The following is a 27,621-nucleotide window of genomic DNA, read 5'->3' as shown; positions in this document are numbered from 1 at the left end:
TTTTGCCAGAGTCTTCTTTCTAAAATGAGAAGAATTGGCATGTGTATTGTGTACATACCATACTGTTGCCAAGTTCTTATTACTAACTAGAATATTAAATAGCAGGCAGATCTCTTTCAGAGCCAAATATAACTGAATAATAGAATTTAGGAAAAAGTACACTTAAACTTGTTGAAACTAAGTCTTTTGGTCTATGGTTATAGTAAACCTCCAGATGTCACTTATTAAAGGCTTTGCCTGCTGTTTTCATCGAGACTGCCTAATTGTATGTGCTTTTAATTATTTTGAGATAACTTAAAAGTTATACTTTATACTATGATAGAATCACATAGAAGTTGACAACTCTAGGATAAGAGATTTGGATGAGTTAGGCTTTCACTTATTTATTTAATTTTACTTTACTTAATGCTCTCCTTGATCTTAAGAATTTTTTATCCTTTACTTGGATTGACTACTTCCCATTTCTAGCATCCTATTTTTCTCTTTCATATGTTTTTTTTTGCACAGGAATAACAATATGTTTAGACAGATAACTTTTTCTAAAAGATGTAGGTAATTGAACTTTCCCAGTGGAAATCTTGATTTGTAAAGAAGGTTATGGCTGGAAATTGAATAAAGTCCAGAGTGTCATAATGGGCTTTCTAGCAAGACTACTAGTACTAGATACTACTAGTATCTCCTTTTAGTAGATACATATGCTGATTAGTGTACAAAAGGTAAATTAGCCAGGTAATATTTCATTCTTGTTCCATACCCTCAAAACAATTTGGAACCTGTTTTTGCTATTGAAGATTCAGAGGAGTTTATTAGGATACCTAAGAAAGCACTAAAATAAAATAAAATGTTTTTAGGAGAATAGTCATCCTCAGTAAGAAATTAACAGTAAACAACTTTGGTGAATATTTCTTACATAATTGCTTTCTTACTTTAGAGGTCATGCCATTACTATTATCCCATGTTTTACAGATCATAAGTAGTATTTGTTTTCTATATATTTCAAAGTGATTATCACTGTGAAAACCAGTGCAAATAACCAGGTGTGTGAATATACTTACACAAAAGGACTTTATCTATAGTTTGTGGTAGAAAGAGTGCTAGGGTATTATTTTTTTGTTGCCTAGCATATTCTATGAAAGTAAGATATATAAACATTGACATTTTCTAATTTTATAATAATGAATTAGAACTTGATAAATTTAGTAACTATTTTACTGATGTTAAAATGAAATGCTTCTTCTATTTAATAAATTAGAAATTTGAAAAAATAGGACTTCCTGACAAATTTTGATATAGTTGTTGAAATAACATAGATAGAAGAAGCTATCAATAAATATTGTGGTTTGTACCTTGTGGGTATTGTATTTGATTATAGAAAATATATTTGCTTTTATTCCTGTTATTATTTAGGTCGCTATGCATTTCAGTTCTGGAAACCTCTAGAACAAGTAATCACAGAAACGACAAAGAAGATTTCTACTCCTGTGAGTTAAAGATGGCCTTAGTTAGAAGGCTCTTTTTAATTTTTGTTCATATGCCATTCTTGATAGTAATTTAGAAAATGTCTTGGATTTTCCAGCACTTGTAGTTTACTTTCTTTATTATATCCTAGGACAGTTGGTCCAATTTATTGATTTGTTTTAGTCTTGGTCACTTTATTTTTATTTCTAACCTTATTCCTGCTTTTGACATCTAATTACTATATTCTTTTTAGTAGTAAGTACACCGACCTTGAGGTAATTTCTCTTCCTTGTTTAATTAATATTAATTTATTCTTGTAGTGATTTTCTATACTAATCCCTGTGGTAAAAGCTGGGTATAGTTGAAGAACAAAACAGGCATTGTCCCTGCCCTGATGGAGCTTACCCAAGAGTTTATTTCATCCTAAAATTTGAAACTGACCCCCTTGTACCACCGTGTGGTCATCTCAAATATAAAATTATGAGATTCCAATCCTGAAATTCTATAGGGCTTACACATTAATCTATAGGCATTGTAGCTGCTATGCTGAGCTGAATATAAGTGAAGAATGAATGATAGTAGATATCTAAAAAGCTGCAGTGTAGTGAACTGGTTTGTACCACTAGACACAATGCAAAGAAAACTCACTGAAGCATTGCAGCATAAACATTGGCTTCTGGGAAATAGAAGCAGATATGGGATAGATCAACTTGTCTTGCAGCAATTTGAGAATGAATGGCTTGTTTTAGCAAAGGCATTACAGGCTTGTGAAGCTTAGTTAGCTATGAACAATGACCATACTTTCAAAGGATGACATACTGACAATTAAACTCAGTTTCAAAAGAACTGCAAGTGATTTTGCAGATATATATATATATATATGTATGTCTATGATTAGAGGGAACATGTTTCTTTTTTCCCTCTGTTTACCTACTTATATTTTATTTTCTGCAGTATTACTAGGTATTTATTTATTTATTTATTTATTTATTTATTTATTTATTTATACTAGGTATTTATTATTCATTTAGTAAATATTCATTAAGTTCCTACTACGTGACAGACAGTATTTTGGGGAGTGGGCTATAGACATGGACCATACAAAGACATTGGCCTTAAGAGTGTACATTTTAGTGGACACAGACAATTAACAAGTGACTAAGTAAAATACCTAATATGTAGAAATGTTGACTGTTTTTAAGAAAACTAAATCAAGGTAAGAGGTTCAAGAATAACAGCAGAGAGGAATCCATATTAGATGGGTTAGGGAAGGCCTCTCTGAGAAGGTGAGGGAGCAGACCAGGTAAATCTCTGAAGAAAGAGCTTTCTAGGCAGTGAGAACACTGCAAAGGTCCTGAGGTGGAAATGATCTTTGCAGTGAGAATAACTCCAGAGGAATATGCAAAGAGAATAATGGCCTAGATCATCTAAGGCCCAACAAACTATGATAAAAACTGCAAATTTCACTTTGAGTATAACGGAAAGCTTTTGGAACGTTGTGAGCCCTGGGGCAGTGTGATTTGCATTTTAGATTATCACTCTGCCTGCTGCCTGGAGTGTAGACAAGAATGAGCCAGAGTGAAAGCTGTCAATCCCGTTAAGAGGGTATTGAGATAGTGCAAGTAATACATAATGTTGGCTTGAAATAAAGGAATGGAAACAGTGGCATAGTTCTTTAATGGATTGTTATTTATGTCTTTCCATATGTTTATAAATAATGAATGGAGAAAATTTCAGAAATTATTTCTCTTCTGTTAAGGTGATCTTCAGTAGATATATTTATATTGTAAACAAAAGACTCACAAGTTTTATAGAACTACATTATTTAACATTGTAAAGGAAGAGAGAACAAGAAAATGAGAAAATTTTCACCGCTCTATGGAGCCTCACGGATAAGGTAGACGCATTTAAGAGGTTGTCACGGGTGTACGGAACTTGGCACCTGCATTTCTTAAGGAGAGAGAAATGATGTATCCCTCTTTCCTTCTCCTCTGTGGGTCTGAGGTAAGGAGCAATTTTTGATAAATCTGGCCCTTTTTTCCCCTACAAAGTACTACTCCTGCAATTTGCAGTGAAAATATTTCTTAGAACATCTTTATCATCATCGTCATCATCCTAATTATACCTCTGTGAAGATAAGAATGTCTTAAACAATTTTTAAGTATTAAAAAATCTAGGGAAACTGACAAATTAAATATATGCATACTTTCTCTTGGCACTAATGATTTCCAAGTGTCAAACTTCATAAAACACTGCATTTACAGAGTTTTAATCTTATAAATATGATTCATCATTAAACCAAATAGAGTTGCTAAAAAATGGGATTTATAATCATGTGCCACTAAATCTCTGTGACTCAAAGCCTGCAAGGTTCAGATTCCTATGGATTCTTTTTTAGATTTTTTTCTTGAGGTTTGCTTTCTCTGTGCTTTAACATCATCTTTTTCTTAAAACCCATCTTTGTTTTTTCATACTCCCCCTCCCCCCATTTTTCTGGAATACTGCCTGGAGTAATTTTTTCATATGGAATGCATGGATGGTAAATGTTTTAAGTTCTTCTCTGCTAACAGTTTGCTTCTTTTGCTCTCACTGTTAATCATCAGTTAGCTGCTGGTTGAAATCTGGTGGAGCCAGTAGGAGAGGAGTACAGAAATCTCTGCTCAGGAGGCTCCTGGCTGTCTCAGTCAGTGGAGCCTGCTGCTTCTCTTGCTCTTGGGGTCGTGAATTTGAGCCCCACCTTGAGGGTAGAGATTACTTAAAAAAAAATCTCTGCTCAGACTGAATGAACCTCAGTGCCCACATAAATTCTTTCCTGCATATTCTTAGCCGCATTTTCTGGTACACTCTCAGCCAGAATTTCTGATGTTCTTATTCTTACTCCTTTGTAAACAAGCAGCCTGTTTGGATTTTTGTCTTTGTTGTTTGTACTTTAGGCTTTTAGTTTTTTGGTGATTTTTGTTTTTAACTAGAAGTTTTTGGGGTTTTCTCTTTATTACTGATATTCTAAAATCTCACAGGTATTCTTAGTGTGACTTAAGTGAAAATTGTCTATTTTTGTTTTAGAAGATTCTCTCATACTTTATTTTTCCTTCCATTGTCTCTCTTCTCTGTTTCTGGAATTTTTATTAGAGACACATTGGACCTCTAAGTCTATCCTTCATGTCTCTGAACATTTTCTCTCTTATCTTTTTGCTTTACATTCCACAGTATTTCCAAAGCTTATTTTCCATATTACCTGATTATTTTTTAATAATGGCTATTCTGTTATTTAGTCCATCTGCTAAATTTTTTACATCAGTAATATTTTAATACCTGAAAATTTTCTTGTTTCTTTTTCATAGCAATTTACTCTTTGTGGATATAAGATACTAATTCAAATTTTGTCAAATCTTTTTCTGCTTCCTGATTTATCTCCCTCTTCCAAAAGCTAGGTGTTATTTGTTCATCTTTGTTCCACTTTTCCCCCATGATACTGGATTTGTTCAAATATCTGATAAGCCTTGGTTATTGGTTTATGTTTGTGAGAACTAAGTTGATTAATATAAGTGGCCTTCCTAAACAGTTTGGTAGACTTACTTCAGTAATTTAGTTGAATGGGACGGTTCATAGTGGGCTATGAATACAATGATAGGTTATGTCATCAGACATGTCTTCCAAAGCAAGGAGCACCCAGAGGCAGGCTTGGGACCTCTAGAGAGAGGTTGAGGAGAGATTGAGTACTATGTGTATTTTATTTCTTGGCACACTCTGTCCCTCCCTGGCCTTCTGGGTTCTGAAATGTGAGCTGCTATTTACTCCCCTTTGCTTCTCTCAGACCTACCACCTGCAATGAAATATATCCCAGGCATGCAATTGTCTTTCTTAGCCTGAGGGCAAAATGACAGGTGGCAGTCCTCTTAATTTCCTGAGAAGGCTTTTCTTTTTTCTTCTGGTGTTTGAGGCTACAGTGATTTTTCTGTATGTGCAGTCTTACATGTTTTCAACCTTCTAGTATTTAAAGTTTCTGACTTACTACTTTTCTCATTTCTTGTTTTTCTAGGCCTATAATGGACTTTTCCTTTTAAAAATATCTCTCTTCTCATTTCAGAGATACTTTAGGAAGCAAAAGACCTTTTTATTTTATTTTTTATTTTTTTTATTTTTTTAATTTTATTTATGATAGTCACAGAGAGAGAGAGAGAGAGAGAGAGGCAGAGACACAGGCAGAGGGAGAAGCAGGCTCCATGCACCGGGAGCCCGATGTGGGATTCGATCCCGGGTCTCCAGGATCGTGCCCTGGGCCAAAGGCAGGCGCCAAACCGCTGCGCCACCCAGGGATCCCCGCAAAAGACCTTTTTAATGCAATATTCTGTTTTAAACTTTTTTAGTTTTTTGCTTGATTTTTAGTATATTAAAAACTCAGCTAATTAACTCAGCTAATGTTGACTATCCCTAATTTTTTTCCTGGGGGAAAAACTCAAGTCATTCATCTTCTTCTGAGGCTTTTCTTTTTCTTTTTTTTTTTTTTAATTTATTTATGATAGTCACACAGAGAGAGAGAGAGAGAGAGGGGCAGAGACACAGGCAGAGAGAGAAGCAGGCTCCATGCACCAGGAGCCTGACGTGGGATTCGATCCCGGGTCTCCAGGATCGCGCCCTGGGCCAAAGGCAGGCGCTAAACCGCTGCGCCACCCAGGGATCCCCGGCTTTTATTTTTCTATTTGTGAAAGTATCCTTTTATTTTATTACAATTTTTAAAAATTGCACTTCTTTTGTCTTACAGTTAAGTGATATTCAAGTAACCAACATAAATTAAAATCCTCTCTGTGGTTCTCTAAATAGATTATTGTAAATAATAGGAATTTATGATAAATGTATTTCTTCTCAAGATTATGGAATGATATAGTTCTTTGGTTGTCTGGGGGGTTTTGTATTTCAGGCTCTTGGCTGAGTAAATTATTTAATGAAGATTTTGTTTAACTTGATTCATTTCATATTTGATAATATATGGCACTATAGCATTTAATGCTAATTTTAGAAGGAAAATTATATTGAGGTATGTTGTTTATATATATACTTTATGAAAGAGTGATACAAAATAGTAATTTGTAAGGTTCAGGGTATATTTCAAATAGACAGCAGCATAAAAGTAGTGGAATCATACTGTTTCTGTTCTTGGAAAGTCTTTTAGAAAAGTATAGCCATCCACTCTATTTGATGGAGTTTTTCTTTTTTTTTTTTTTTTTTAAACTTTTAAAAAAATTTTTATTTATTTATTTATGATAGTCACACACACACACACAGAGGCAGAGACATAGGCAGAGGTAGAAGCAGGCTCCATGCACCGGGAGCCCGACGTGGGATTCGATCCCGGGTCTCCAGGATCGCGCCCTGGGCCAAAGGCAGGCGCCAAACCGCTGCGCCACCCAGGGATCCCTGATGGAGTTTTTCTATGTTGTTCCTTCCAGTTATGCACAGATTAACTTACTCATAAGCAGGCCAGTGTTTTAGGATGTGAGCCTCATCCAGATGTGAAATTTTAAGTTCTGGGTCTCCTTTTCCACCTGGGCAAAACTAAAAGTAAATAATTGCTCAGATATAATACCTGCCCTTAGGGTTAATGAGCTTTGTGACTAGTGGGAGTGACACTTCATGAAACATCAATTTATCTGTTTATTCTGAAATTTTGGAGCTCCCTAAGGTAAATAAATACTGATAGAAATGTCAGGAAGTAAGTATGCATCTAGTAAAAATTTTGATCTGCTGAGAGAAAGCTTAAAACCAGCAGTTATTCCTCTATTAAATCCCCTAGTCCTTTATATATTCTGTGTGTATGTGTGTGTGCACCCACACATGTCCAGGTTACTTTGTGTACTTAAATAATTTGATTCTTTTCCTCCTCTCACAAGTTGGAGAAGGGCATTGTTGTTAGTTTTCTTTCTAGATTGTAAATTACTCGAAACTTGAAATAGTATATCCTATTCCTCACAACACTGGTACATTGATAGATTAGCATCTATGCGATGAAGGACAAAACTTGACCTGTCTCACTGAAATGTTCCTGGCATGTAGTGGGTGCTGAAATGTTTGTTAAATGAATTAATTGCCAGGGATTTATTACGAAGTGGAAATTTATAACAAGTTGTTCAAAGACAACAGCTTATATAAATGACCAGATCTGGCTCATTTTTTAAATTCTAATGATTTCCTTTGTCTTTTATTTAGTTCTCCTTTTTAAAAAATTGTACAGGTAGCCTCTGTTGTTGAAAATTTAGAAAGTAAAAATAAACATAAAGAAGAAAAAAATATTCATAATGCTACCAACGAAAAATAATATTTTAGTATATATATATTTTCTGATTTTGTTTTATGTTTACATACGCTTATTTTTCCATACAAAAATAGGGGTTCATGTTTTAAAATCATGTATGCAGTGTAATCATTGATGTATTTTTTTTCCTTCTAAAAGTTGAATTCATGCATCCTGTTTCTCTGTTAAGAATTTCTATTTTTTTATATATATATTTTTAATTTTTATTTATTTATGATAGTCACACAGAGAGAGAGAGAGAGAGAGGCAGAGACACAAGCAGAGGGAGAAGCAGGCTCCATGCACCGGGAGCCCGACGTGGGATTCGATCCCGGGTCTCCAGGATCGCGCCCTGGGCCAAAGGCAGGCGCCAAACCGCTGCACCACCCAGGGATCCCTCTGTTAAGAATTTCTAAAGCATTGTCTGTACTTGCTGTCTCCTGTTCCTTCCCTCCTGTACTCTCTTAAATCCACTCTAATCAGACTCTCACAGCTACTCCCTGCAGCTCTTGTCAAAGACTTTGACCTCTGATAAATTCAGCAGTCAGTTCTCAGCTCACATCTGACTTAACCTATCAGAAGTGTTTGAAACTGTTTTTCCCTTCCTTACTTTTGGTGTCTGCTTTTCCTTTTGCCTCACTGCTGGGCCTCCTCAGTCTGCCTCCTGATTCCTCTCCATTTCTGGACCCCTTCAAACTTGCAGTCTCTAGGGCTCAGTCTTTGGACTTCTCTACTCTCACTCCTTAGGTAATCTCATTCAGTCTCATGGCTTTACAGACTGTATGTATACTCATGAGTCCCAAATGTTACCTCCAAGTCAGACTTCTCCATTTAGATATTTAACAGACATTTCAAACTTACTATATCCAAAACCAATTTCCTAATATTTATTACCCACAACAAATAACTGCTTCCACTCTTAAGTCATTAAAATGGCAGTTTGGCAGTTTAGGCAAAAAATCGTAAAGTCACTTGCAGTTTAAGTTCACCAGAACTGAGACAAAGCAGACAGGCAGAAATTAGCAAGCTGATGGTGTTAGGAGTTAGACAATTAAATAGTCAGAGCCAAGGTTCCTGACAAGAAAACAGGGTACGAGGACAGCTAAGACAAAACTGCATTAGCATCCTTCTTTTGCAGCTTAAATAGGACCATAGTAGTATCCTGTCTAGCAGCTTCTGCATAGGTGACTTTTGTAAAATATCCTGAGACAAAAACAACCATAAAACATTGGTCACTATCATTGGTTGAGGCAGTTAGTCTCTAATTGTCAGCCCCAAAAGATCACCAGTATATGAACAATAACTCAGTAGGTGGACGGGTGTGTGATCAAAGCCCTGATTGGCACACCTTAGCAGCCAATCCACAGGGGATGCATACTCAGGATGCTTAAGATAGTTTTACAAAAGAGCTCACAAGAATCCCTAGATTTAAATGCCAGAACAGCAACCGTCTCTGGTGTGTCCGTGTCTGTCTGTCTGTCTGTCTCTCTCTCTCTCTCTCTCTCTCTCTCTCTCGGAGCTTTGTACTGTTGCTCAATAAACTTTGCCTTGCTGCCCCCCCCACACACACACTCTGTCTGGTTTACCTCTTTCTCCTTGGAAGCAGCATGACCAAGAACCGTGGGAAGTAAAGGAATAGAAATCTTGCAACAGTAGTTCATTAGGGAGTGCTCTTAGGGTCAACAGCTCCAGAAGGGAAGAGAAGGAAGAAGGACAGAGATGATTTAGTTTGCAGTACAGTCGTAACAAAGGCCTCAGCCAACCTCATGCCAAGCTCTAAGACTCAGATGGCTCATTGTGGTTGTCCCAGGTTGGGGCAAGGAGCCATAAGGCTAAATGATACTTAACCTGATAAGTGAGTTATAGATATGAGGTCCAAGGACTGAGCTCTAGAGTACTACAATGTTTATATTCCTATATCAAACAGAAACTGCTCTGGGAAAGGGACCTGAATTTGAATTTCTCCAGCCAAGGCAATTCCTAAAGAATATGACAGCTTGAGTACTATCTATCAGTAACAGCCTCAGGATCTAAAAGGGAAGCTGAACAGTGTATAGTGGTGTTTACTATGTCAACTTTAATCCCTCTCTTTTCATACCCCTTATTTTATCTACCAAGAAAATGTTAGTTTTGCTTTCAGAATATATCTAGAATCTGATCACTTTTAAATTAGCTCTGCCATTACCACATTGGCCCATACCACCGTCATCTCTTGCCTAGATTATTGCTTTGTCCTCTTAACTAGTCTCCCGCTTCCCTCTTGCACCTTTCTATTCTCCACTTGGCATTTAGGGTAATCCTTTCAAAATAAAGTCAGATGACATTACCTCAGTGCTCTGGCTTCTACTGCTGCTGAGAATAGAATCCTAAATTATTTCAGTTGCTTACAGCCGTCTCCCCCATTACCCACCCACCCCAATCTGGCCCAGTTGCCTCTCTGATACTTCTGATACTACTTTCTTCCTTGCTCATGCCTTTCTAGCCACCTTTCAGTGATCTTGCAGTCGTTTTCTGGTCTTTTTGGCCTGCCTGTCTGCTAACTTGATATCCTCCCCACTTTGTCAGTTCCTTCTCTTCCTTCTCTATCAGGCAATCCAGTAGGTAAAAAAGATGTGTGTCATACCAACATTCATGACTTATCAAGTTATCCAATGAGAAAATTACTGCAGAGCTTAGGAAAAGTTCAAGTCTTTGGCTTCTACTGATTTCTTTTATTCTGTTATATCTTAATGTAGAAAAATTAATGTATTTGAAGGTGGAAAAAATTGTTAATGTTTTTTAAATTCACCTTGGTCATAGTTTCTTATAAAGAATCATTGTTTAGTGCTCCCCCCCCACACCGTTTCGAGTTGATTCTAGTAAAATACATTCCTCTTACTGCAGTTATGATGGGATTGAAGTCATGCCACCTCATACATGGAACTAATTATTTCATGCTCTTTCTTTCCTGTACAGAGCCTTTCATCCTACTATAAAGGAGGATTTGAACAGAAAATGAGTAGGCGAGAAGCTAGTCTTATTTTGGGTATAAGGTAGGTGTGCTGCATATGTATTATTTTGTTCTGTAGCCAAGCTTGTTTTGAAAAAAAAGAGAAAATATTACAGTAAAGTTATCCTTGTATTTTAAATTTTGAATAGGAGGCAGAGGAGAAAATACAAAATTTCTACATTTTAAAATCTCAAATCTAAGAGAATATCCTACTTCCCCTAAAAATATCAGACGTAGTTATGATGCATCTTTATTCCTTAATAAGGAAATCTGAGCTCTTATATTTGAATACTTGTTTCACAGCAGTTATCAAAATATCCCTTATTGTGACACTGAATTCTTTCTGGATTTAGTTTTATAATTTGATATCTGTCATTTTCCTGTTATAATATGGGATCTGTTTGACAATTCTACTTCCACAATTTGACATCCATCATATTTTATTATAATTGTTTCATCGTAGTATCTATTTATATTGTGTGACTTTGGTCAGTGTAGGAGGAAGTTAATGTTGTGTGATTGCTCTGTGATATTTTAACTTTCAATGTTAAGTGATGTCCCCTGCTATAGATTTGCTAGTCACTATATTCATTTGTTTACCTTATGTTCCCTTAGAACTCACTCAAATTTTTGTGGGGGTTGGTTACAGTATGTCATCTACAACAAATCTGTTGATTTAATCAATACAAGCAAAATAGATCATAAAGCCCTATGTTGTTACAGCCTTTTATTTTTTTAAAGACTTTATTTATTTGAGAGAGAGCAGGAGATAGAACGTGCGCACCCACACAAGCAGTGGTGAGGGTCAGAGGGAGCGGGAGAAGCAGGTTCCTCACTGAGCAGGGAGCCCAATGCAGGGCTAGATCCCAGGACCCTGGGATCCTGACCTGAGCTGAAGGCAAACGCTTAACCCACTGAGCCACCCAGGCACCCTGATACAGCCTTTTAAATCTCTTGTAGATTAGCAGATTTTTAAGGCCAAAAACATTTCATTATTTCTTTTGACTTAGCAAGAAAAACAAAGGGGTGGAGAGCAAGGGAAAGAGCTCAGTTCAGCTTGATGCTTTATTAAATAAGAGATGAAATATCTCACTGAGAAAAAGTTTTAGGTAGGGGAACCAAATTAGGAAGTTGATGGTATTACTGATTATTCTTTATTTTAATATTATTCAGGATGGCCATGTTTTTTTTACTTGAACTTTTATTGGGTCCCCTTACCATCCTATTCATAGTCTTGGAATGTGAATATGAAACTTAATACAAAATTGAATATAAAGGTTTTTGAGAATATCAGTTAACATCATCCAAGGCACTCCTGTTGTTAAGACAGATAAATAGGACTTGAGATTTATGATTATACAGGTTTATCCTTTTGAACTAGAAGCTGTATAAAATTTCACAAGGATAATTTGCTGTGTTAAGAGTATATACTCTAGGGGCACTTGGGTGGCTCAGTGGTTGAGCATCTGCCTTCAGCTCAGGTCGTGATCCCAGGGTTCTGGGATTGAGTTCCGCACCAGGCTTCCCACAGGGAGCTTCCTTCACCCACTGTCTGTGTCTTTGCCTATCTTTCTGTGTGTTTCATGAATAGATAAATAAAATCTTTTTAAAAAAAGCATATATACTCTAATAACAGGTGAGTCTGAGCATGAATACCAGTTTTACCATTTACTAGCTGTGTGACTTCAATGTCGTCATTTATAAAATAGAGATAATGTTAGTTTCTATTGTCTAGGGTTGTTGTGAAGACTAATACATAGATAATTCTTAATATATAAACATGGCACTTAGTAACTACTCAACAAATACCAGCTGAGGAAAATGGATCCTTATTCTGGTTCTGTCACTGAAGCACTGCATTGTATGACCCAGGTCAAGTTATTTTTAGCTCTTCTACCCTTCAGTTTCTTAAGTTTTGAATAGAATTAATAATATTTAGCCTTGTTGAAATAATATAAAATAATAGGATGATATTTTATATAAAAGTGCCTATCAAATAACAAGCACTAAATAAATCTTGGCTCCTCTTTTTTCCCATCTGTATCACAAATGCAGAAGCTAAATATTTGCCCTTAACACATTAAATAGAAAGGTAAACCTTATTTGCTTTCTTTTAGCCCTTTCTTTCAGTCAAGTAGTGTTGATTTTGAAAAGATTCTTTAAGATGTGAATATATTGCTGTGGCTCCATTCTCTGTATTCAATGAATCTAAACTATTTAGATTATATAACAAGTAGGTAAAGACAAAATGGAGCTGACTCTTGATAACCTATTAAGAATATTTTAATATTCTATGTGCCATTCTTACATATTTCATGAAGCCTAAAATAATTTACTGAGCTGCTCAGGAAAATTATTATTATACCTGCTACTTTCCGAAATGATACACATTGTGATTTTTATACTTTCTGGAAACTTCTGTGGAACTTTGTTAAGCTAAATGTTATTTAGCTTAGTAGTAAAAGACCAGTAGTAAAAACAATGAAACCAAAACTGTTCCATTTACCACAGGATTAGAGAATACTCAGTTCTGTGTACCCCCTTCTCCAGTTGGATCCATTCCAGGGAACATGGTTTATATTCCTTGATCCAGGCAATGTGATATTTAAAATTATACTTTCAATTTCATGGTAAAATTGTCTGTACTAGAGATACATCACGCTTTATTCAATTTTTATACTATGTTTAAGAACTAGGATTCTCCCATCTTGTTTAATCTTTAGAACAACAAATAAATGCATTAAAATGTATTAAGTTTCTAGAGACTTAATAGAGCAGTAAGGAAAGGGGAACTCTGCAGGCACACAAGAATACTTCTTTCAACCCCAAAGCTCACCACCAGGAGTCATAATTATTATCTTAAAGGCAGAATATTTTGAATGGCCATCTTTGTACATAAAACTCTCCTTGCATCTCTTACTTCCTTCAGTCTATCCAGTTTGGCAGTTGGCAGACCGCACTGTACATAATGCTTTATGGACTTCTGTGTGCAAAACCGTGTGTACTGTTTTTTATAGGCATTGTGAGTGATTATCAAGGATAATTTAGCAGGTTTAATTATCAAGGTTAATACTTCAGATTTTGTCCTACGTGCTAAATTAAAGTTTAATATCCAGAATAAGATATAACTTACCATGTAAACTCCCCCTCAGAACCCATAGAATGAAAAATTAGATTTTACTGAATTTATCATCTTCATTATATAGTGGTCCACATTTGATTTGCTTTATGAAATGTTTTTAAAGCTCCTCTTTGTCTACTTTAACATTTCCTGCAATACAATAATCCCTTATAGTGTCAGTATTTACTAATAGAGAGCCATTATTCTTTGAAGGAATTTACCTTTTTTATAGCCATTTTCTTTTTGGAGGTCTGTATAAAATGCATTAAGCACCTATAGCGTATTCAATACTAGATACTATTTTAAGATGCAAATCATAGCTTCTGCTCTTTAGTTTGGTATCTATCTGAGGAGACATGTCAAATATCTATAAGACAACTAGAAAACATAACCAGTAAAGGAAAGCAGTACTATAAAGCACCACGAAAGAGAATGATAAATGTAGATTGGCTACTGGAAACTAAACATTGGAATTAAAAAAAAAAATAATGTGTTTTTCAGTTTTTAATAGGCAGTTAAACAATAAAGTGGTCATAGCCCTGGTGCAATGTTTAATGACTTATTTTTCAAAACTTAGTAGTCTTTAGAATCAGACAAGGTCTTGATTATCTATTTGAGATGTATCTGCAAACCAAAGAGTAAGTTTGAAATGGTCCTGCAACGGACTTTCATCAACAGTGAAAAGGAAATATCCTAATAATCCTTACACTAAAAGACTTCTTTATTATTTACATTTTTTTATTTAAAAATTTTTCCTTTAGTTTTATTGAGATATAATTGACATGTAACATTGTATATTAGTTTAAGATGTATAACACATTGATTTGATATATATATATATAATATATATATTGCAAAATGTTTATCACAATAACTTTGGTTAACATCCTTCACCTCGGGCAGCCCAGGTGGCTCAGCAATTTAACGCCTGCCTTCAGCCCAGGGCATGTTCCTGGAGACCCAGGATCGAGTCCCACGTCAGGCTCCCTGCATGGAGCCTGCTGCTCTCTCTGCCTGCTTCTCCCTCTGCCTGTGTCTCTGCCTCTCTCTCTCTCTCTCTCTCTCTCTCTCTCTCTCTCTCTCTCTGTGTCTCTCATGAATAAAAAAATAAAATCTTAAAAAAAAAATCCTTCATCTCACATAGTTACAGACTTATTTTTTCTTGTGATGAGAACTTTTAAGGTCTACCTTTTTTTTTTTTTTAGCAACTTTCAAATATAAAATACAACATTGTTAAATGTAGTCACTATGCTGTACATTCCATCCCCAGGACTTACTAATCTTATAACTGTAAGTTGGACCTTTTGACTGCCTTCACCTATTTCCCTCACCCTCCTATTCTTGTCTTTGGCAACCACCAAACTGTTCTCTGTTTCTGTGAGTTTGGCTTTTTCAGATTCCACATATAAATGAGACCATACAGTATTTGTCTTTCTCTCCAACTTATTTCACTTAGTATAATGCTGTCAGGGTCCATTCATGCTGTCAACAAATAGCAAGACTTTCTTCTTTTTTATGACTGAAAAATATTCTGGGAGGTGTGTGTGTCACATTCTTTGATCCATTCATCCGTTGATGGACACAGGTTGTTTCTGTGTCTGGCTATTGTAAATAATCCTGCAGTGAACATGCAAGTGCAGATACCTCTTTGAAACATTGATTTTATTTCCTTCAGATATATACCCAGAAGTGGAATTGCCAGATAATATGGTAGTTCTATTTTTAATTTTTTCAGAACCTCTATACTGTTCCATAGTAGCTGTACCAGTTTACATTTCAACAAATAGTGTACAAAAGTTAACTCTGCATCTTTCTAACACTTGTTTATTTTTTGTCTTTTTAATGACAGTCATTCTGCAGGCTGTGATGTGATATCTCATTGTTTTGATTTGCATTTCCCTGATGATTAGTGATGCAGATCACCTCATTTACCTGTTTACCATTTTATGTTTTTGGGAACAGATCTAGTCAGATCCACCACTCTTTTTAAAATCCTATCTGTCTGTCTGTCTGTCTATGTATCTAGCTGTGTTATACTGTTGAATTGGTAGGAGTTTTTTTTTTTTTTTTTATGATAGTCACAGAGAGAGAGAGAGAGAGAGGCAGAGACACAGGCAGAGGGAGAAGCAGGCTCCATGCACCGAGAGCCCGATGTGGGATTCGATCCCGGGTCTCCAGGATCGCGCCCTGGGCCAAAGGCAGGTGCTAACCCGCTGCGCCACCCAGGGATCCCCGGTAGGAGTTTGAAATATATCTTATCCAATATATAATTTGCAAATATTTTCTCCCTATTCCATAGGTTGCTTTTTTCATTTTATTGATGGTTTTTCTTGCTGTGTAGAAACTTTTTAAAGTTTGGTATAATCCCACTTGTTTAATTTTGTTTTGTTGCCTTTGCTTTGATTTCATATTTAAAAAATTACTGCAAACCCTGATGTCAAGGAGCTTGCCCCCTGTATTTTCTTTAGGAGTGTTATGGTTTCAGGTCTTTATTAATTAGTTCAAGGGTTTAATCCATTTTGAGTTGATTTTTTGCCTATGATGTAAGATAAGGGTCCAGTTTCATTCCTTTGCATGTGGCTGTCCAGGATTCCCAATACCATTTATTGAAGAGACTATCTTTTACTCGTTTTATATTTTTGGCACCTTTGTCGTAAATTAATTGACCATATATGAATGGGTTTGTTTCTGGGTTCTCTGTTCCATTGATCTATGTGTCTGTTTTTAACATAATACCATACTATTTTGCTTATTATAGCTTTGTAATATAGTTTGAATTTAGGAAGCGTGATGCTTCCAGCTTTGTTCTTTCCCAAGATTGGTTTGGCTATTTGGAGTCTTTGTGGTTCCATACAAATTTTAAGATTGTTCCATTTTTGTGAAAAATGCTTTGGAATTTTAATAGGGGTTTCATTGGATCTGTAGATTGCTTTGAGTAGTATGGACATTTTAACAGAATTAATTCTCCCAATTCATGACCATAGGATATCTTTCTGTGTATTGGTGTTTTTAATTTCTTTCATCAATGCTTTATAGTTTTCAGTATACAGGTCTTTAACCATCCTTGATTAAATTTATTCCTAGATATTTTATTCTTTTTGCTGCAATTGTAAATGGTATTGTTTTCTTACTTTCTCTTTCTGATAGTTTGTTATTAGTGTATAGAAGGGTAACAGATTTTTGTATATTGATTTTGTATCCTCAAACTTTACTTAATTTGTTAATTAGTTCTAAGTTTCAGGGTTTTCTTTATGTAATATGTCATCTGCAGTTTTACTTCTTCATTTTTCATTTTGATGCCCTTCATTTCCTTTCCTTACCTAATTGCTCTGGCCATGACTTCCGGTACTATGTTGGATAAAAGTGGTGAGAGTGGAAAACCTTGCTTTATATCTGATCTAAGAAGAAAAATTTGGAGCTTTTCACCACTGAGTATGATATTTGCTATGCATTTGTCATATGGCCTTTATCATGTTGAGGTATGTTCCCTCTATACTGTGTTGAGAGTTTTGTCATGAGTAAGTATTGAATTTTGTCAATTGGTCTGTTCTATTTCTTTGGAATATCATATGATTTTTATCCTTTATTTTGTTTCACATTTATGATGTTTCACATTGATTTGTGAGTGTTGTACCACTTTTTTTATCCCTAGAATAAATCCTACTTGTTCATAATATATAATTGTTCATAATATATGATTCTTTTAATGTTTTGTTGAATTTGGTTTGCTAATATTTTGCTGGGGAGTTTCGCATCTATGTTCATCAGGGATGTTGGCCTGTAATTTTCTTTTCTTATAGTGTTCTTCAGGATAATGCTGGCTTCATAAAATGAGTGTTTCTATTTTTTGGAAAAGTTTGAGGGGAACTGGTATTCTTTAAATGTTGGGTAGGTTTCAGTAAAGCTCTCTGTCCTGGGCTTTTCTTTGTTGGGAGGTTTTTGTTTAGTGATTCAGTCTCATTGTTAATAATTGGTCTGTTCAGATTTTCTATTTCTTCCTCATTCAATCTTGGTAGGTTGTATGTTTCTCAAATTTATTTCTTTTACATTGTCCATTTTGTTGGTGTATAATTGTTGATAGTAGTTTCTTAGGATCCTTCTACATTGTCCATTTTGTTGGTGTGTAATTGTTGGTAGTAGTCTCTTAGGATCCTTTGTCTTTCTGTCGCATCAGTTGTAATGTCTTTTCTTTCATTTCTGATTTATTTTATTTTATTTAATTATTCATGAGAGACACAGAGAGAGAGAGGCAGAGACATAGGCAGAGGGAGAAGCAGGCTCCCTGTGGGGAGCCTGATGTGGGACTCCATCCCAGGACCCCAGGGTCACCACCTGAGCCCAAGACAGCTGCTCAACCACTGAGCCCTCCCAGCCCCACCCCAGGTGCCCCTCATTTCTGATTTTATTTGAGTCTTCTCTCCTATTTTTATGGTGGGTCTAGCGAATGGTTTGTGTATTTTGCTTACCTTAAAAAAAAAAAAAAAAAAACAATTCTTAGTCTCTGTTTCATTTATTTTTACTCTGGATCTTTGTTATTTCTTTGTTATTTCTTTCCTTCAACTAACTTTGTTCTTAGTTTTTCCTTTTATTTATTTATTTTTTTTAAATTCTATGAGGTATAAATGAGGTTGTTTATTTGAGCTCTTTCTTTTTTATTTATTTTTTTATTTTTATTTTTTTTTAATTTTTATTTATTTATGATAGTCACACAGAGAGAGAGAGAGGCAGAGACATAGGCAGAGGGAGAAGCAGGCTCCATGCACCGGGAGCCTGACGTGGGATTCGATCCCGGGTCTCCAGGATCGCGCCCTGGGCCAAAGGCAGGCGCCAAACCGCTGCGCCACCCAGGGATCCCCTCTTTCTTTTTTAATATAGACATTTATACAATAAACTTTCGTCTTAGAACTGCTTTTGCTGTATCCTATAAATTTGTGTTAGATTTTCATTTGCATTTGTCTCAAGATATTTTTTCTCTTTTCATTTTGTCTTTGACTCAAGACATTTTTTTTATTTATGGAAAAATATTTTATATGCATATTCAGCAATTGATAGTGTGTTTTAACATGCTGGTGATCTGTTATTTTTTTTTTTTTTTTTTTTTTTTTTAATTTTTTTTTTTTATTTATTTATGATAGTCACACACACAGAGAGAGAGAGGCAGAGACATAGGCAGAGGGAGAAGCAGGCTCCATGCACCGGGAGCCCGACGTGGGATTCGATCCTGGGTCTCCAGGATCACGCCCTAGGCCAAAGGCAGGCGCTAAACCGCTGCGCCACCCAGGGATCCCTGATCTGTTATTTGACCTCAAAAGATTAGAAGTATAAGTAACTGTCAAGGAATAGTTAGACTGGAACAATGGCAGAATCAAGGGTTGACAGCTAATAGCAAGGGAGGCAGTGCTAAAAACAGAGGACTTAAATGGAAAGTATTCTCGGACTCCTTAAGACAAGGGAGAGCAAATCTCTGCAGACCTTAAGAATTTCTTTACACTTAATTTATACTCAGGTTAATGCTTTTGAGTTACTCAGGAAACATTGAATTAGGTTAATTATACTTCATTTTTAAAAGTAGGAAATATGTAATATATTTTCATAATCATCCTTTATCTTAATAATAATAATTAAGGATTAGTTATTTTTGAGCACTTGAACACTGACTCTATGCTAGGTTATGCTAATAATGATCCTAGGAGGTAGTTTAGTATGTCTGTTTTACTTATGAGAAAATTTTTAGTCAGAGAGTTTAAGTGAGCAAGACAGTTTTGTAGCTAATGAATGGTGGAATCAGGATGTTGAACCTATGTCTGAATATCTCTAAAAGTATCTGCTTTTAGCCAATACAGTGTGATTCATTCATACAAATTAAATTACTTTAAGCTTTACAATGACGACTCTGTACTTTAAGTCAGATGCTGTTATCCCCATTTGAGACCCAGAAAAGTTAAGTACTTAGATAAGATAGTATAGCTATTAATTAGCAATATCAGAATTTAGTTGTTGTTAAGTGTCAATTTTGTTTCCTTGCCTGGAAAATGTATTAGTGAGAAACATTTTCAATACTGGATAAACTAGTTTTACTGAAATCATTTTAGGTTTATTTAACTTTCTCATTTTTTGTTTATTGCAAAGGTTCTAACAGCGAGGTTTTTCCCATAGGTTTCTCACAAGCTAAATAAGTTATGAGCTATGAAGAGTTTTGAGATGCTCTGTTGAAACATAATAATAGTAAAAGCTAACTATTTTGGAGCACTTGCTACATGTCAGACACTATTCTAATACTTTCACCCTTACAGTCACTCTATGAGGAATTTGTTGTTCCTAGCCCTGTTTTTACAATGAGGAAACTGAAGTGTAGAGAGGTTAAATAATTTGGCCAAATTTACTTCATCCTAAATAGCAATGGGAATGAAATCTGGCTCTGAAGTCTAGATGCTTGTCTGTTATACTACATAAACTACCTTCCCCCCAAATAACTTGAAGCATAGGTTTTCAAACTCAGTATAGTCTATAGACTATGACTCTCCTACCCTATATATTGTGTTTTAATTAATTAATTAATTTAATAAATTTATTTTTTATTGGTGTTCAATTTACCAACATACAGAATAACACTCAGTGCTCATCCCGTCAAGTGCCCCCCTCAGTGCCCATCATCCATTCACCCCCCCCCCCCGCCCTTCTCCCCTTCCACCACTCCCAGTTCGTTTCCCAGAGTTAGGAGTCTCTCATGTTCTGTCTCCCTTTCTGATATTTCCCACACATTTCTTCTCCCTTCCCTTATATTCCCTTTCACTATTATTTATATTCCCCAAATGAATGAGAACATACACTGTTTGTCCTTCTCCGATTGACTTATTTCACTCAGCAGAATACCCTCCAGTTCCATCCACGTTGAAGCAAATGGTGGGTATTTGTTGTTTCTAATGGCTGAGTAATAATCCATTGTATACATAAACCACATCTTCTTTATCCATTCATCTTTTGATGGACACCGAGGCTCCTTCCACAGTTTGGCTATTGTGGACATTGCTGCTAGAAACATCGGGGTGCAGGTGTCCTGGCGTTTCATTGCATCTGTGTCTTTGGGTAAATCCCCAACGGTGCAATTGCTGGGTCGTAGGGCAGGTCTATTTTTAACTCTTTGAGGAACTTCCACGCAGTTTTTCAGAGTGGCTGCACCAGTTCACATTCCCACCAACAGTGCAAGAGGGTTCCCTTTTCTCTGCATCCTCTCCAACATTTGTGGTTTCCTGCCTTGTTAATTTTCCCCATTCTCACTGGTGTGAGGTGGGATCTCATTGTGGTTTTATTTATTTATTTTTAAAGATTTATTTATTTGAAAGAGAGAGTATGAATGGGAGGGGCAGAGGGAGAGAGAAACTCAAGCAGATTCCAGGCTGAGCGTAGAGACCAACTTGGAGCTCTATCTTGTGACCCTGAGATCACGACCTGATCTGAAACCACAAGTGGGTTGCTGACTGTGCCACTCAGGTGCCCCTATTGCGTTTTATTTTTTAAATTGATTGAAAATAGAGACTGGCGTTACAAAGGAAGAAAAATACATGTAACACTGAATCCACAGTTTATTTTGATGGTTAGTAAAATTAACTGACAAGCTGTAATTTCATATTTATCCACAAGATGGTGAAATTCTCATTAGTTTTTAATTCCTTGAAACCCATATAAACTTTTAATTTATAATCTGCATTTGACACTATTTATTATAAGCACTTTAATTTTCTTTTTACAGCCCATCTGCTGGCAAGGCTAAGATTAGAACAGCTCATAGGAGAATTATGATTTTGAATCATCCAGATAAAGGTAGGTAAAATTCCTATTTTTCATAATATGTGGATCTGTGTCGGCTCTGAATTCTTTTCAGTTACTTAAACTCATTATAAGTGGTATATATAAGTGATACGTATATAGTTGAAATGGAAGTTTATGTGCCATGCGTATTGTGATTTTTCTTATAAATAAATAAGCTTTTGGATTAGAGTTCAGTAACCCACAGAAGTGGTAGATTTATATTATCAGCTTTCAAGAACTTAGTTACTGATTTTTATATATGAGTACCTAGCCTCTGTTTGAAGCTCTTAGCATTTTGATTGGGAAAGAGAAGACATGAGTTGTGGACTCTGTAAACTGATACGGGCATCATGAATTATGTTTGTTTAACCTTAAACATAAAAGCATAAGATTTAGAGGATATCTTCTAAATCTCTGTAATATGTCATAGATAATTCTGAATTTCTTAATTTTATTCTGGAAGGCTCTGAGGCTGAGCCATTTGTTTTTAACTGGCCAGGTTTTTAATGTAAATTTATCTTACAGAAAGACAATTATTATAACTTTAACTACACTACAGCTGCTTGAGAGAGAAAGCCCATATGTTCATTACTGTTTCTTTTCTAAAATAACAGATGGTAGAAAGTTGCACTGTATTTCAGAAGTCAAGGGTGGAGTGGGGGAGGAGAGTGAAGGGTTTTTTGGATTCTTATTTACAGACTTTCAGTTTTCTTGTTATTTTGAAAAAAATTAAAAACAAATTTTGGATTTGTACACATCCTAAGTGACACCAAAGTAGGGCATTCTTTTTCAGTTTTTTCATTTAAGTATGTACTATAAAAATTCTTTTCACTAAACATCATCTTTGGGTTTTTTTTTATTTGCTGTTCTTTAGTGTGAATAAACAAGAGAATAAACTTTGAAAAGAGGTTTTGCTTAAAATTTCTAAATAGCTTCAACAGTTACTAAGAGATCCACTCAACTAATTTACTTTGCATTGTGGGCTTTCAGAGTAATTGACTCAGAAAGAAATGTGTTTAAAGTGCCTCCTTGAAGCCCCTCTGCCTCCTACTAAACATCCTTTGTCCCTTCCAGGTCAAGTGTATGCCCTTCTCTGATTGATTGCAGTAGGATCAGGTGCTCATGTCTTTCAGATGATTGACAAGTTGTTGATTGTGCCTGCTGGCAAGGAATCAAGTTCTAAAATGTGTCTAAGAGAAAATGTATTTTTAGATATCTTTAGTAAGAAAAGGAAATGTGTGTTTTCTGAGCCAGTAGTATTTACGGAATTATTTGATTTATTCTGAGGTCATGTATTTATCAGAGGTGGGATTGTTGATTGCCTGTAGGATGCTTACTGATATCCTCTCTGGCCTTGTGTAGTAGCAGGAGGTGAAGGAATAGATCTGGAAGCAGGAACCTGGTGTTTTTCTCTGGCTTCTGTTTTCTTGCTAGCAATATGACCTTGAACATTCCCTTAACCTCTCCAAGTATCAATTTTATCTTCTACAAAATGAACGGATTTCTTTCTTTCTTTCTTTCTTTCTTTCTTTCTTTCTTTCTTTCTTTCTTTCTTTCTTTCTTTCTTTCTTTCTTTCTTTCTTTCTCTTTCTTTCTTTCTTTCTTTCTTTCTTTCTTTCTTTCTTTCTTTCTTTCTTTCTTTCTTTCTTTCTTTCTTTCAGATTTTATTTATTTATTCATGAGAGACAGAAAGAGAGAGAGAGAGAGAGGCAGAGACACAGGCAGAGGGAGAAGCAGGCTCCATGCAGGGAGCCTGATGTGTGGGACTGGATCCCAGGACTCCAGGACCACGCCCTGGGCTGAAGGCAGGCGCTCAACCGCTGAGCCACCCAGGGATCCCCCGGATTTATTTCTAAAGTCCTTTTTGTTAAGTAATATAATATCTTTATTTGCCTATTCAATTAATGAAGAACCTGTACCCTCTATTTCTATTAAGATCACATTTTTTTACTTAAGAAAGATGCTTTTGGGACGCCTGGGTGGCTCAGCGGTTGAGCGTCTGCTTTCGGCTCAGGGCCGAAGGATCTGGGATCCGGGATTGAGTCCCACATCGGGCTCCCTGCATGGAGCCTGCTTCTCCCTCTGCCTGTGTCTCTGCCTCTCTCTCTCTCTCTCTGTCATGAATAAATAAATAAAATCTTTTTAAAAATATGCTTTTAATTATTTTGGATTATTGTACCCTCTAAGAATGTATTGACAACTGTGGACATTTTGTTTATATAATTGTTCATTCACCCCCAGTTTTAAAAACATTTGGTGTTTCAGAGAGTTCATAGATTTCCCAATACCCATGCATATGTTCACAGTTAAGAACTGCTCTTGTAAAAGTAGGGTGAATAAAGGAATATTGGCATTACTGGAGGGAAAGTATTTATGGATGATGGAGTTGGGAGATAACTCATAAATCCTGAAATGGTCTCTTGAGAAGGAAAGTGGTTTTGTTTTGTTTTTAATGAGAAGAAGATAATAGATTTTAAACAAAAATGTCTCATTGTCCTCTGAGAGAGAAAGGCAGAAGAAATGGAAATATGAGAACGGGCAGCTCTTAATTTTGTCTTCTCTTTTTCTGACTACTATATTTGATTTGGCAAGGTTAGTACTGACTATTATATAGGTACTTGCAAAAATTTAAATCTTGTATTCCATGCTTCTGAAATTCATAAATGTACCCCCACTTCATCCCCAAGTTGCTTTTCTGCTGGTTTTGCTGCCAGCTAGTATAGTAAGTCAAAGTTAGAACTTCAAATGTGTGATCAACAATAATTTGTCACACATTTCATTATCAGCTTATGGAAAGAAAGTGACATGAGAAAATTAGGTGTGGGGAAATTAATTTTGAAAATAAATTTTTTGTAACCAGTTTTAAATGAACATTCAAATGTGTTTTGGTACAAAGTAAATTTTGCTATTCAATTTCGTGAGATAAAATCTCAGTTGATCTAATGCTTTCAGATCAATGTCTTTTAAATATCTTTTAGATGATGCTTTTTTAAATTGCTAAAGAGAGAGGTGGGTAAAATAAAAAGAGAGAGAGAGGTGGGTTGTCAGCAAATAAATAGTTTGTTATTAATGTAAATAGGAAGACAGCACAAAAAAATAGGAAGACAGAAAAGGTAAATTTGAAAAGCTGTAGAACTTCAGTCATCTCTTATAAACTCTCTAATCTGGTGATACTCAAAAGTATAGTTTGCTTATTCATGTGAGCTAATTTGTTACCTGTATGCAACAAGTTAAAGACAGAAATCAAAAGGAAGTATTTAGAAACCTTTATAGCAGTTGCACATTGTTGCACATTGCAACAACATCCAAATGTGTGATACTTTTATAATTTGTAAATATATCATCCACCAAAAATTCGACATTTTTTAAAAAAGTGCTTCTTCACCATAGTTTGAGGGACACCGATCTGATCAATGCTGCCTGCTAAATCAAGACTGTTTCTACTCTATCCTGGGGAAAATATCCTGTTCACTGCCCTTGAAGATTTTTAGTGATGGATAGCTTCCTGCTTTTACAAGAAGCCCAATGGTAGGCACCTCTAATTACTAGAGGGTTCTTCCTTATATTTAACTGAAATCCGCCTGCCTGCAGTAGAGATTCTCATTCATTTTTCATTTATGTCCCCCTTTTTTTATGTCCCCTTTATTTTTTTTTTAATTTTTTAAAAATTTATTTATGATAGTCACACACACAGAGAGAGAGAGGCAGAGACATAGGCAGAGGGAGAAGCAGGCTCCATGCACCAGGAGCCCGACATGGGATTTGATCCCGGGTCTCCAGGCTCGCGCCCTGGGCCAAAGGCAGGCGCTAAACCACTGCGCCACCCAGGGATCCACTAAGTAAATTTTTTAAAAGGTTTTATTTATTTATTTATGAGAGACACAGAGAAAGTCTGCAGAGACACAGGCAGAGGGAGAAGCAGGCTGCATGCAGGGAGCCTAACGTGGGACTCGATCCCAGTACTCCAGGATCATGCCCTGAGCCGAAGGCAGATGCTTAACCACTGAGCCACCCAGACATCCTACTTTTTCTAATTTTTTATTTTTATTTTTTATTTTTATTTTTTTTAAATTTATTTTTTTTAATTTATTTATGATAGTCACAGAGAGAGAGGCAGAGACATAGGCAGAGGGAGAAGCAGGCTCCATGCACTGGGAGCCCGATGTGGGATTCGATCCCGGGTCTCCAGGATCGCGCCCTGGGCCAAAGGCAGGCGCCAAACCGCTGCGCCACCCAGGGATCCCTTTTTCTAATTTTTTAAACTGGATATTCAAATCATTAGTTTTAGCTATCATTACTTCAAAACATTTTTTTCACTCATGTTATTTAACATATGTTGCCTAATTTTCTGGTGACTGGATATTTTCTGGCTATATTTATTTTATTATTATTATTTTTGGTTTTCTATATTATTGATATCTATCTTCATTCCACTTGGGAAGAGGACATACTTTGGTTTTGGTTCTTTGGAAGTAGTTGAATCATACTTTATGATTAATTTTGGCAAATACTCTGTGAACACAGTATATATTCTATAGTATTTAAGATATATGAGTAAGGTAGATTTTGTTTGCTGGATTAGATCTTCTGTATCCTTGCTGACTTCTTATTTACCTGCTATGGTTGTGTGTTTATTTCTCCATTTAGGTTTTGTGTGTTTGTTTTGCTTTACTTATTGTGATAGTATGATTATATGATTTGGGTACAGATAATTTAGGATTGTTTTCTTTTCCTTGTGGATTGACCCTTCTTCATTTTGAAATATCCTCCTTTATATCTAGTAGTGCCTCTTGCCATAAAGTCTGCTTTATTTGAAACTATAGCTTCACCAGCTTTCTTTTGGTTAGTGTTCATATGGTATATCTTTTCCCATCAATTTCTTCAGATTTTCTATATCTTTATGTTTGAAGTTTGAAGTTTGTCTTTTCTAAGCAGTGTGCAGTTGGGTTTTATTTTTTATTTTTATTTTTTAAGATGTAGTTATTTATTAGGGAGAGAGAGCTCACATGTGCCCATGTATGAGTCAGGGGAAGGGCAGAGGGAGAGAATCCCCAAACAGACTCTGTTTGATCTTGGAGCCCAGCACAGGGCTCAGTCCCATGACCCATGAGATCATGACCTGAGCCAAAACCAAGAGTCGGTCGGTCACTCAACTGTCTGAGTGGAGGAGAGAATAAAGAGAGGAAGCAATATTTAAACAGATTACAAATAATAGAACAGAATCTATTCTTTTTTTTTTTTTTTTAAAGATTTTATTTATTTATTCATAGAGACACAGAGAGAGGCAGAGACACAGGCAGAGGGAGAAGCAGGCTCCATGCAGAGAGCCTGACGTGGGACTCGATCCAGGGTCTCCAGGATCACGCCCTGGGCTGCAGGCGGCGCTAAACAGCTGCACCACTGGGGCTGCCCGAACAGAATCTGTTCTATTCTACTCATCCAGGTGCCCCTGGGTTTTATTTTAAGTGTTTAGTTCTTTTACATTTAATGTACTTATGATATTTGAGTGTATTTATACCATGTTACTGTTTGTTTTCTGTTTGACTCATCTATTTTATGTTCCCTCTTCTTTACTTCTTTTGGCTCATCCAAAATTTTAAAAGATTTGTGTGTCTTTTTCTTTAGTGACTTGGACTTCATAGATCTACTTAAAAATAAAAACCTATTTCTCTAGTAATTACCCAAAGAAGACAGCATACCTCCTTGACTTAATAAAGTGTAAAGTAAAATGTTGCAGCAGTCACTCCTTAGAGAATACTGGGAGCTTAGAATGCTTTTAAGATTTTTTGGTCTTTGATTTTCAGCAATCCTACTATGCTGTGAATTGGTATAGGTTTTTGTGCATATATCCTGCTTGTGGTTTGTAGAGATTCTTGAATTTGTGGGGTAAAGTCTTTCATTAATTTTAGAAAATTCGGGGCAGTGCAGCGGTTTAGCGCCACCTGCAGCCTGGGG

The 27,621-nt window shown here is 35.9% G+C and overlaps 1 protein-coding gene across 3 annotated transcripts in view; it reads left to right on the top strand.

Moving 5' to 3' along the window:
* Positions 1-27,621, top strand: part of DNAJC15 (DnaJ heat shock protein family (Hsp40) member C15) — a 76,585-nt gene that overhangs the window by 32,183 nt on the left and 16,781 nt on the right. For 2 of the 3 annotated variants that reach the window (XM_038569627.1, XM_038569628.1), the window contains exons 3-5: positions 1,408-1,481; positions 10,703-10,779; positions 21,608-21,678. In XM_038569627.1, the coding sequence (XP_038425555.1) occupies positions 1,408-1,481; positions 10,703-10,779; positions 21,608-21,678 (222 nt within the window). Of the gene's footprint in view, positions 1-1,407; positions 1,482-10,702; positions 10,780-21,607; positions 21,679-25,056; positions 25,195-27,621 lie in introns of all 3 variants that reach the window. The other variant, XR_005376284.1, reaches the window with a different exon arrangement.

Source organism: Canis lupus, chromosome 22, assembly GCF_011100685.1.
Source record: "Canis lupus familiaris isolate Mischka breed German Shepherd chromosome 22, alternate assembly UU_Cfam_GSD_1.0, whole genome shotgun sequence".
Lineage (NCBI taxonomy): Eukaryota > Metazoa > Chordata > Mammalia > Carnivora > Canidae > Canis > Canis lupus.
Note: the sequence above shows the minus strand (reverse complement) of the source record. Positions and strands in the feature narration are given on the sequence as shown.